At 32.8% G+C, this 10780-nt stretch overlaps 4 protein-coding genes across 4 annotated transcripts; 3 read left to right on the top strand and 1 right to left on the bottom strand.

Annotated features, from left to right (window-relative positions):
* Positions 1-239: 239 nt before the first annotated feature.
* LOC134832675 (probable dolichyl pyrophosphate Man9GlcNAc2 alpha-1,3-glucosyltransferase) lies at positions 240-2318 on the top strand. The gene is made up of 5 exons (XM_063846784.1): positions 240-354; positions 567-1293; positions 1351-1557; positions 1612-1771; positions 1829-2318. The coding sequence occupies exons 2-5, from the start codon at positions 599-601 to the stop codon at positions 2300-2302; spliced, it is 1536 nt and encodes a 511-aa protein (XP_063702854.1). The 5' UTR covers positions 240-354; positions 567-598; the 3' UTR covers positions 2303-2318.
* A 107-nt stretch (positions 2319-2425) lies between these two features.
* On the top strand, positions 2426-4426 carry LOC134832677 (uncharacterized). Its single transcript, XM_063846785.1, has 2 exons — positions 2426-3086; positions 3650-4426. The coding sequence occupies exons 1-2, from the start codon at positions 2569-2571 to the stop codon at positions 4314-4316; spliced, it is 1185 nt and encodes a 394-aa protein (XP_063702855.1). The 5' UTR covers positions 2426-2568; the 3' UTR covers positions 4317-4426.
* LOC134832678 (protein PBDC1) lies at positions 4398-5139 on the bottom strand. Its single transcript, XM_063846786.1, has 3 exons — positions 5019-5139; positions 4855-4953; positions 4398-4802 (listed from the first exon to the last, which is right to left on the bottom strand). The coding sequence occupies exons 1-3, from the start codon at positions 5019-5021 to the stop codon at positions 4443-4445; spliced, it is 462 nt and encodes a 153-aa protein (XP_063702856.1). The 5' UTR covers positions 5022-5139; the 3' UTR covers positions 4398-4442.
* Positions 5140-5481: 342 nt separating this feature from the next.
* Positions 5482-8796, top strand: LOC134830410 (protein slowmo). The gene is made up of 3 exons (XM_063843889.1): positions 5482-5675; positions 6123-6291; positions 7784-8796. Exons 1-3 carry the CDS (start codon positions 5644-5646, stop codon positions 8228-8230), a joined length of 648 nt encoding a protein of 215 aa, XP_063699959.1. The 5' UTR covers positions 5482-5643; the 3' UTR covers positions 8231-8796.
* The last annotated feature ends 1984 nt before the right edge of the window (positions 8797-10780 follow it).

Below are 10780 nucleotides of genomic sequence, written 5' to 3'. Positions count from 1 at the left end.
TTGTGTGTGTGTGGTAGTAGAGGTCTGCTGTAAAAATCAAAATCAAAATCAAAATCAAAATCAAAATTAAAATCGAAAATAGGGTGTCCAAAAACTCCATTTCCGGCACCGATTTTTTCCATTTCCGGCACCGATTTTTTCATTTCCGGCACCGATTTTTTCATTTCCGGCACCGATAGCGCCTCACAACGGTGAATTTTTTGTAAGCGCTTTCTTATTGCTTACCATGAAAGCAGTTAAAAACACAAAAATTCGTGCCCATCTTTTATTTTGATCCTGAACATTCTAATGACTTCTTATACCGAGCAATACCTCAAAGAGAAGTTGACTGAAAAACTCAAAGCAGTACATGTGGTAAGTATCCTTTCGCTCGTTTTCCTTTACTTCCAATCAAAAATCATTCAGAAAACGGGTCGTCGGTAGCCCACGAGATGAAAAGTATGCAAATAAATGTCAAAAGTGCTGCGCACAATCGACAGCCGGCACGTAGCGCTTCGCTTCTTCCGAAATTTCGTGAATGGCCATTGTTTTGAATGCATTTTAAATCGTAAAATCTTTAAAAATAGCACAAAAAGGTGAAGCTGTGTCACACGGAACAATGGAAAAACTCGTAATTTACGCTTTTCTCGTATGCATCGGCATCTTTCTACGTGCCTCGATATCGCTTTATCCACATTCCGGCCAAAATTCACCCCCAATGTTTGGCGATTACGAGGCGCAGCGTCACTGGCAGGAAATCACCGTGAATCTAAAACTGAAAAATTGGTACAAAAATACCACGAAAAACGACTTGAATTATTGGGGATTGGATTATCCGCCGCTTACCGCATATCACAGTTATGCAATGGGACTCGCAGCTAAAGCCATGGATTCGTCATTTGTGCAGCTCTACAAGTCACGCGGAATCGCAACGGAGAACCACAAACTTTTCATGAGGACGACTGTGTTGGTTGCGGATCTCCTGATTTACATTCCAGCTTTGATAATTGTTTGCGTGGCAGTTTATGAGAATTTCCGGAATGAAATGCGACAAAGACGGGTGGTTTCTTACGTTCAAATGATCCTTTGTATCGCATATCCAGGACAAATTTTGATCGATAACGGGCATTTTCAGTACAATAATGTGTCCTTAGGGTTCGCAGCATTGGCTGTTGCTTGTTTGTTGCGAGATAAAAATGTTCTGGGATCACTTATGTTCGTTCTGGCTTTGAATTACAAACAAATGGAACTTTATCACGCACTTCCGTTCTTCTTTTACTTGCTTGGGAAGAGTTTTCGAGACACAAATGATAAGTAAGTGTCTTAAATTTTTCTAAAAAATATAAAAAATTAATTAAAAAATTATTTTAGATTCAATTTTTCGACCGGTTTTGTGAATTTAATCAAAATTGGAGCGACAGTAATTACCAGTTTTGCTCTAATTTGGTCTCCATGGCTCATTTTGGGATACAACGACACAGTTCAAGTGCTTTCTCGTCTATTCCCGATATACAGAGGGGTCTTTGAAGACAAAGTTTCGAACGTTTGGTGCATCGTCAATGTACTTTACAAGATAAAGTAAGTCCTGAAATTGCTTATAATGTCTCAAAATGTTAATTTTTTTCATTTTAGAGAGCACTTCACTAACGAACAAATGGCAATGGTCTGTTTGACGTGCACTGTAGCTGCCGTAATTCCAATTTGCTTGCATCTTTTGATGAATCCCAAGAAGAAAGTTTTCTTGTATGCCTTGCTAAACTCATCACTTGCCTTCTTTTTGTTCTCATTTCAAGTAAGAAATTGATTTTTAACAATTTTTCAATTAATTTCTGTAAAAAAATCATTTTAGGTGCATGAAAAATCAATTTTATTGGCAACGTTACCTGCGATGATCGTTTTTCCCTTGGAGCCATTTGCTGTTTTTTGGTTTTTGCAGATTGCGACGTTCAGCATGTTTCCGCTTTTGTTGAAAGATGGACTTTTAGTGGCTTATCTCGCATCACAATTGATCTATTTCCTCGGAATGAAACTCGTTGTAGGACTTTCATCGGATGGAAAGGACTTTTTAAAAGTCGATCTCTTCAACGTCAGTCAAATAATCGACTTGAGTGCGACAAAATCCAGCAACAGCAACATGAAACGCGTTTTCTTCTATCTTTCTGTCTATTTTGCCATCGTGCTTGTCGCGTTACAACTGTTTGCCGAACCACCAAAGAATTTGCCATTTTTGTTTCCTCTCATGATTTCCGCCTTCAGTTGCGTGCACTTTTTGGCATTTTTTGCATACTTTTCGTACAAACAACTTTTTTGCATTAAAAATTAAAAAAATAGAGTGAAAGACTTGAAATTTTGTTGTTTTTCTTAAAAAAAAATTTTTTTTTTTGCAACTTTAGGAAGTAGTTGACGAAAGTGACGGTTGCGGAGGAAAATTTTCAGCTGTAATTGTGTCTCCCGAATTTCAAGGAAAAGCATTGTTACAAAGACATCGTCTCGTGAACGCCGCTCTTGCTGAAGAACTGAAGACAATTCACGCCTTTTCGCAGAAAACTTTCACGCCCGAACAGTGGGAAGCCCAAAAAAATCAATAAAATGTTAGATCGCGCTCTCAAATTCCGTGTTTCCGCTCCCGGCAAAGTCATTTTGCACGGCGAGCATTCCGTAGTTTATGGTAAACCTGCATTAGCTGGTCCCATAAATCTTCGCACTTATTTTTACTGTCAAGCAATCGATGAGCCTCGTTTCGAAATTCGCTATGAAAACTTGGAGTACTCGTGTGTCATTACGTTGGATAATTTAAATTTGTTTTTGAAGGAAGTAAATTGCTTCAATGACTTAGAGCCGCCAATGTTTTTGTACAAACTCAGGGAAAAACGGGATTTTATCTACAAGTATGTCACGCAAAAGGACGAGAAAATTTCTTCGAGCATCGAAATGGCAGTCGGTGTCACGATGTACTTGTTGAATCGGATTCTCAAAAGTGAGGGAATCGAGGAAGTAACGAAGGGATGTAAGATTGACATCAATTCTGAGATTTCCATTGGAGCAGGATTGGGCAGTTCAGCCAGTTATGGGGTTTGTATCTCCGGAGGATGTTACGTTATCACGCAGTAAGTTGATTTTTTTTTTAATTTTTCTAATTTTTTATAAAAAATAAATTAAATATTCAAATAAAATAATTAAATAGAAAAAATAAGTAATAAGAATATTTTAAAATTTAAAAAAATACATTATTAAAATTTTAAAAAAACGTAAATGAAAGCAGAACTTTTTTTTAATAAATATTTAATTATTTTGGTTAAAATACTAATTGAATATTTAAAAAAAAATTAAATATTTTATTATTTTCATAAAATAATTTTTTAAATCAAAATAAAAAATATTTTTAGTATTTTTTTGAATAGAATAATAATTTTTTTAAAATTAGGTATTAATAGTTATAATTATTTAAAATTTATTTTAATCAAAATATTTACTTTTATTTATTATTATTTTTTTTATTTTTTTAAAAAATCTTTTGATTAAAAAATTAAATAATTAATGAGTGATGAAATATTTAAGCCAAAATTTTAGTTTTTATACAAATAATTTTCTAAAATATTAAATTCAAAATTTAATTAATTTTTAATTTTATTGAATTTATTTATTTTCAATATTTTTTTTTTCTTCACAGACTCTTGAAAGGTCAACTCGATGCCGCCTCAATGAACGAATTCGCCTTCAACGACGCTCTCTTGACCAAAATCAGCAAATGGGCATTCGATTCCGAAGTAATCATGCACGAAAAGCCCTCAGGTATCGATAACACCATCGCTACTTACGGCGACATCATCAAATTCTGCAAAGGACAGGAACCCGAGAAAATCCATTTGAAGCGTCCTGTTCACATAATGATCGTCGATACGGCAATTAGTCGCAGCACTTCGCGTTTGGTCGCTCACGTCGCACAATTGCAAGAAACTTTTCCCGCTACCCTCAACTCGATTTTCGATGCGATGGGAAATTGTGTCGAGGATGCCGTCAAAGTTTTGGCAGCCGAGGAAGACGACGAATACGAAAAACTGGCCAATTTGTTCTCGATCAACAACAATTTGTTGCGTGCGATTGAAGTCTCCCATCCAGCATTGGAGAAAATTTTCGCCATTTCCGATAATCACGGGTTCAAGGCAAAGTTGACGGGTGCTGGAGGCGGCGGATGCGCAATTATCTTGCTACCAAATGACTATTTGGAGCTAAATAATTACGCAAACTTGTGCGACGACTTGACCAAAAATCACTTTTCGTGGAAGAAAACGATGATCGGAGGCACCGGAGTTCAATTCAAACTTCTTACAGAATAATTTTCTATATTTTTTTTATCGACTGAGCATTTAACCAAGATACAGTGCGGAAGGGTTCTCATTTTTTTAAAAAATTATCAATAAAAATTAAAAAAGTTTCTTTTATTTCACATTTTTTGCTTTTTTTTAACCTTGTTTCTCTTCCGCTCGAGCTTTGGCGTATTTTTTATAAATTTTATCGTTATACCCTTCTCTATTTCTCGCAATTTCAATGGCTAAAAATTGTATCCGCACCACAAGCATCGAGTTATCGGGACCAAAATCCTCATTGGCATTCACTCGTATCAGCGATCCGTAACCAAAATCTTCTAATTTGTTGAATTTTTCGATAAATTTACGCCATTGTTCTTTGCCCGAAGGACTTTTCATCTCGGATTCGTTCAAGTGTTCAATATTCATTGTGGGAAAGTCTTGTCTGAAAGTCGTATAAATTTGATCATCGAACGGGCTAAGATGAATTTCGCGTGGATTGCATGATGAAATTAACTAAAAATAAAAATTTTGAAAAAAATTATTAAAAATTGAAAAAAAAACTCACATTAAAGAAGACTTCAGCATGATCAAATGCCTTTATGGCCCATAGCTCTTCAACCATTTCATCGTTCTCGAACTCTTCAGCCGGTCTTTTTAGAACGTCCTGTGAATGTTTCAACAAAAAATTAATAAACTTTGATGAAATTTTAAAATTTAAAGGCTTCTTACCATATTTTGCTACTTTTAATTTTTATAAATTGCTTCTAAAATGTTAAATTTCAATATTAAATCCCAAAAAATTCTTTTGTTTATTTTTTTTCAGCACATGTTCTGAGTGAGTCGGCTGAAATTGAAACTGTTATATGCGTTATAATTGAGGCTCGTGGCTGGAATTTGAAAAAAAATTAGTGTGCACTGCAGGCGAGTAACTGGATTTTTAAAAAAATTAGTGTGTTCGAGGAGGCGAGTAACTTGGATTTTGAAAAAAAATTAGTGTGTTCGAGGAGGCGAGTAACTTGGATTTTTCGAAAAATTAGTGTGTATTGCAGGATAGTGACTGGAATTGTGTTATCATTTGCATTCGCCTCACTGTATGACAGTACTGTTTTCAAACGAATTTAAGCGCGGGGGCGTAATGCTTTCGTCCGAGAACAAACGCTGTAAACAGTATCACCACTCGTCGTCAGTCATTCGCAGACGATTGAACGGTGTGGTTTGCTGTGCTTTAGCCAAGCATATAGGAAAATTCTCAGCAAACAAGTCATTCAATTACATAATTTTCAGCTACAATTGTGTGTTTTAAAAATAAATTCCCTTCTTTCGGTTGAATTTTTCACACAACCCACAACAAAAGATGAAAATTTGGACGTCTGAACACGTATTTAAGTGAGTATCGGTGTCGCAATCGCTCCGAAAAGGCCAAAACGTCGCGAAATGCTGCGTAAAATGTGGAAAAAATCCATCCAGAAGATTCATATGTGGGCCATTTATGCATAGATAGGGCATAGAAACACCGTAAAGTGCACTAAAACTCGTATTTTGAATGAATCGCATAGGCAAAACTGTGAAACAAGTTATTTCGAGCGATGTAAAAAGGGCAAACTCCAAAATTTCGACATAAGTGTAGATAAGAAACTCATCGTCGAAGAAAAACGTGTGTCATGTAGCGATAACTATGTATTCATGTGCGCGTTAAATGACGGCGGTGAGACAGGAAAGACGGGAAAATGCATTTTTGGCCTTGAAAATTTCTTTGATTGGCATGACGTCATGCATTTTTAAAATTTTCCTGTCATTTTCGATCAAAAATTTTAATTTTTTTTCGCATTTTAGTCATCCATGGGAGACAGTGGCACAAGCTGCATGGCGCAAATACCCAAATCCCATGAATACAGCTGTGATAGGAACAGACGTTGTGGAGCGACGAGTCGATGATAATGGAGTTTTGCATACACACAGAGTCGTCAGTTCACAGTGGTACTTTCCAAAATGGGCACAAGCGGTAAGTTTTTCTTTTGCCATGACATTGAAACGAATGAATGAACTCGTCTCGGGTGTGAAATTAACGAAACAGCTGTTACTAAGTGCTTTTTAAGTGAAATATTGTGCGATTTTTGTGAATGAGAGACAAGAATTGTGTAATTACGTAAGGAAACAATCAAATGCTTTACGGGAGATTCCTCTTATCACTGAAATTTAACGTAGAAAATGTCAGACACGAGTCGGGAGTTCAAATTTTGTAGATAACAGATAGAAGTTTCGCTAAAAATAGAAAAAAAAAATTCAATTTTCATTAAAAAAATTAAATTTAAGCTTTAAAAATTGTTAAAAATTTAAAAAATAGAAAATATCATTTTTATAAAATTTTTAATTAAAAATAATTAAAATTTAAGCTAATTATGCTTTTAAAATTTAAAAAAAAATAAAATTTTAATTAAACTTTGATTAAAAAATATAATTTTAAGCTATTAGTATTAAATGCTTTTAAAATTATCAAAAATAAAAAAAAATTAAGATTTTTAGAAACTTTTTCATAAAAAAAATAAACTTTTAGCTTTTTTTACTTTAAAAATTGTTAAATATTTTAAAAACAGAAAAAAATTCAAAATTTTTATAAAAAAAAAATAAAATTAAAAAACTGTTTCTGCTCTAAAAATTATCAAAAATTTCAAAATTTAATGAAAAATTAAATTAAAATGCTCAAAAATTAATTTTTTAAACGATTTTAAACGATAATTAAATAAAAATGCTTTAAATTTAATGAAAAAAAAATTAAATTACCTTCAAATGACCAAAAACGGATAAAATTAGATGCATGTGATAAAAATTCCAACCTTTTTGGCTTACCAATGTCAACTAAAGATCAAGCAAATCAAAATTTTAATAGTTTTCGATAAATTTGTTTTAATTTTCTTATCAAATTATTCAATCAAAACATAAATTTTTACACAAAGAAATCTAAAAAGGTGAAAAACTTTCTAAAACCATATAAAATAAGTTTTTAACTAAAATTCAATAAAAATAAAAATTCAGTATCCGGCAACTAAAATGTGCTCTCAAAGCATGTTCTGGCAACTTTTTATCTAATGACATGAAGCACACTTACGGATAATAATACAATTTATTGGATTTGCGACTAATTTTTCTATTTTAAGTCATTCATTCATGCGAGCAAGCGACATTTCTTATGTAAAGTTGGCTTTTTATCATTGCACGTGCTCACCTTCTATCTTGTCTCATCGCATTGTCTCGGATTATCAGTCACTTGCTGCATGATATGATAATTATAAAATAATTAGCGTCATTACTGTCGCTGCCAAATATCTCTGCTCGCGTTGTCACATTGTTAAATTCTCGGGATATCTCTCGATGATGATAAAATTTAACAAAATTGTAGGTCAAGGAATGTGTTTCAATGCGATTTTTGTCTCTTCGTTACTTCCGGTCAATGAACTTTGTTATCTAAAACTTTGATTATTTTTTTTTGCTTTCAGATAATTGGAACGGCAAAAGTGTGTTATGCGAGTGAAAGATCGACAGTTTGTCCGAAAGAGAAGACCATGACACTGCAAACGAACAACATTACCTTCGGAAAATTCGTGTCAGTGGACGAAGTGCTGTCGTACAGTCCGCATCCCACGGACCCATCGAAGACGTTGTTGCGTCAAGAAGCGACCGTGAAGGTTGACGGCGTGCCCCTCAATCACTACATGGAAGATATGCTCACAAAAAGTATCAGTTTCAACGCCAGCAAGGGACGACAGGGCCTCGAATGGGTGATTAACAGGATAAATACCGAAGTGAATGACTTGGCGACGTCGGCAGCGAAGAGCACAGGCGAACTTTTCACACAGACACGTCGACTTATCGACGACACGACAGATTCGGCGCGCAAAAGCATGGATGAACTGCAGGCACAAACGCAAAAGATCCGAATCTAGTGACATGCAACGACGAGCGCAGCTGTTTTTGTCGTCGTTGGAGCCGTTGTTGTGCTAAAGTGCAAATGGCGCATGGGAATTATCGCTAAGAAAATCGCTTCAAAGGTCTAACGAGGGAACTAACGACGTAAGGAACAGACAAAAATTAGGAAAAGTATAAGAAATTTTTATAGCATACCAGAGATAAACAATTTACAAAGACTAAATTAATAGAAGGGCAGGAGCCAAACGCCAAAAATGACTCAAATTCAAAAAATGTCAGAGACAAAAAACATCAAAAGTCTCCAAATAATAAAAATTGTGATCGATTTGATTGTATTTTTTAATATATTTATTTAACACAACCACAAAAGAAAAATAATAATCATAAAAAAGAGACAATTATGCCTCAGTTCCATATTTTCCAACCAATAAGATCGCTAAATAAATTATTTATTTTTTAATTAAAAACAAAGCAAAACCCGTCAAAAAGTCTTATTATTAATAAATGTATTAATAGTAGTAAATATTTAATAATAAAAAAAATAATTATATTAATAAAGTATCAAAATGTACAAAAAAATAAACAAATTGATCTTAAACTCATATTTAAATAATATTCGTGTAACAAATAAAAAAAAATGCTAAGACATTTTCATTTCAATTCTGAAAGACAAGCGACTGAATAGAAGATGTTAAAAAAGTTCTGATTTTGATAACGCAAGAAAATTACTGACAAAGTAGAGTTAAGTAGGAAATGTTTTACAAATTGGGAAGGAAACTGAAGAAGAAATGGATTTTTGATAAGAAAAATAAATTTTACCTGAAGAGAGAATAAATTGAATAAACTTGATTGAAATAACAAACAAACAAAAAAAATGTTTTTTTTTATTATTTTGCTGAAAATTCGTAAAAAGTTTATTTTGGCGCCATTTTTATGATTTCATGGCCAACTTAAATTACGTCAGAAAATGTTTGAATTTCGAAATAATTTTTTTCCTTGACTTTGTTACAATAGACTTTATTAAAATAAAAATACAGAAAACTAAAGATAAAAATTAAAAAACAAATTAAATATTTATTTAAAGAAAATTTTGATAATATTTAATATTTTTTTTTTATTCCAATGCACCAGAAGGTAGAATTATTGAAAATTTTCATGAATTTGAACATAAAGTTTTATATTTTTTTTTTTTATTGAAGTAAATAATTTAATTGAAAATACGGAAAAATTTCATTTCTTGAAAAAAATTTAATGAAATTTTTAGTAAAAAGCCATTTTTTAAATTTTTTTATAAATTTAACATTTATTTACAATACAAAAATGATCCAAAAACTCATGAATTACTCGAAACGTCTTTTTGTTCAGAATTTTTCTTCTTCTTTTTCTTGTTTTTCTTTTTAGTAACTCCTCCATCCTTTGTTTCTTGAAGATTTTCCTGCTTTTCCTTCCTTTTCTGTCGTTTCAATTTAATTTCTTTCTTTACGAATTTCTTGTCTTGATAAGCCTCCCTCAGATTCCTCATGATTTTGAATCTATCAACTTCGTTCAAGTCATTTTTTGCCACTCTTTCAGTAATTTTCTCGTCTTTCATCTCTTCCAACTTTTTTCTTTCGTGATAAACTTTTGGATCATTTTTCCTCCTCATCTTTTCTTCTTTTTCTTTCTTTAATTTTTCCATTATTTCCTTGGATTTCTGTAAATAAGACATTTTTTGTTTGTTTTTAATAAATTGAGACGTTCGAAAGTGATAAAATATTTGGTATTTGAGTATTTTCTGAGCTGAATTAACAAAAAAGACGATTTTTTGGTGTGCCAACGACAACTTTGCAATCAAACACTGATATGTGAATAAATTTTATATAAAACCCGTGTGTTTTATCGTGCGCATATCAGACACATGTATACCACGTACAGCAGTGTACGGAAGAGAGACAGACAAAAGTCAGTTTCAACACAACCTCTCGATAAAAATGCTGTCTTGTGTTATCTCCCCCTTGTATTAATAAATATTTAATATAAAATAAAATAAAATTATGATATAAAAAATTATAAATAATTAAATAATTGTAATTAAATGTAATAAATGTGGTGTTTGTGTTGTACGTGTCTCTCTCAACTGTACCACTTGTAGCAAAAAAAAAACAAAAAAAAAAAAGAAAAATACTTCCCACTCCGCCAGATGACTCAGAAAAAAAAATCATCGAATGGCAAAATAGTGATAAAAGAATTTTGTAGCGACACGAAATTCCAAAGTGTTTTGTTCACCTCCACTTTTCTTCTCGTTTTGATTTCCGATGAATCATTTATGTGTTTGCCGAGATGCCCCACAGTCTTTATCATCCGAAAATAGGAATTGCGAAAGTGTGAATAATAAAGAAACAAAATAAATATCATAAATTAATAATAACACACACACACTGACACAGACACACAGCGAGGAGAGATCCAAGCACTCTGCATGTGTTGCATCAATTTTCGTCTTGAATAAATAAAACACACCAAAAAAACCTTTTTTTGTTATCGTGACGTACAACGAACCTTGAAACCTGAAAGCAAAAGCAAAGCAA

The sequence above is a fragment of the Culicoides brevitarsis genome, chromosome 2 (genome assembly GCF_036172545.1).
Source record: "Culicoides brevitarsis isolate CSIRO-B50_1 chromosome 2, AGI_CSIRO_Cbre_v1, whole genome shotgun sequence".
NCBI classification, from domain to species: domain Eukaryota; kingdom Metazoa; phylum Arthropoda; class Insecta; order Diptera; family Ceratopogonidae; genus Culicoides; species Culicoides brevitarsis.
Note: the sequence above shows the minus strand (reverse complement) of the source record. Positions and strands in the feature narration are given on the sequence as shown.

Bases quoted from the DNA above. Each gene is read 5' to 3' on its own strand.
- LOC134832675 (XM_063846784.1), top strand. From the start codon at position 599: ATGGAAAAACTCGTAATTTACGCTTTTCTCGTATGCATCGGCATCTTT. The intron at 1,294-1,350 runs GTAAGTGTCTTA...AAATTATTTTAG, and splicing joins TTTCGAGACACAAATGATAA to ATTCAATTTTTCGACCGGTT. The intron at 1,772-1,828 runs GTAAGAAATTGA...AAATCATTTTAG, and splicing joins TCTTTTTGTTCTCATTTCAA to GTGCATGAAAAATCAATTTT.
- LOC134832677 (XM_063846785.1), top strand. From the start codon at position 2,569: ATGTTAGATCGCGCTCTCAAATTCCGTGTTTCCGCTCCCGGCAAAGTC. The intron at 3,087-3,649 runs GTAAGTTGATTT...TTTTCTTCACAG, and splicing joins GGATGTTACGTTATCACGCA to ACTCTTGAAAGGTCAACTCG.
- LOC134832678 (XM_063846786.1), bottom strand. The intron at 4,803-4,854 runs GTGAGTTTTTTT...TTTTATTTTTAG, and splicing joins ATGCTGAAGTCTTCTTTAAT to TTAATTTCATCATGCAATCC.
- LOC134830410 (XM_063843889.1), top strand. From the start codon at position 5,644: ATGAAAATTTGGACGTCTGAACACGTATTTAA. The intron at 5,676-6,122 runs GTGAGTATCGGT...TTCGCATTTTAG, and splicing joins ACGTCTGAACACGTATTTAA to TCATCCATGGGAGACAGTGG. The intron at 6,292-7,783 runs GTAAGTTTTTCT...TTTTGCTTTCAG, and splicing joins TTCCAAAATGGGCACAAGCG to ATAATTGGAACGGCAAAAGT.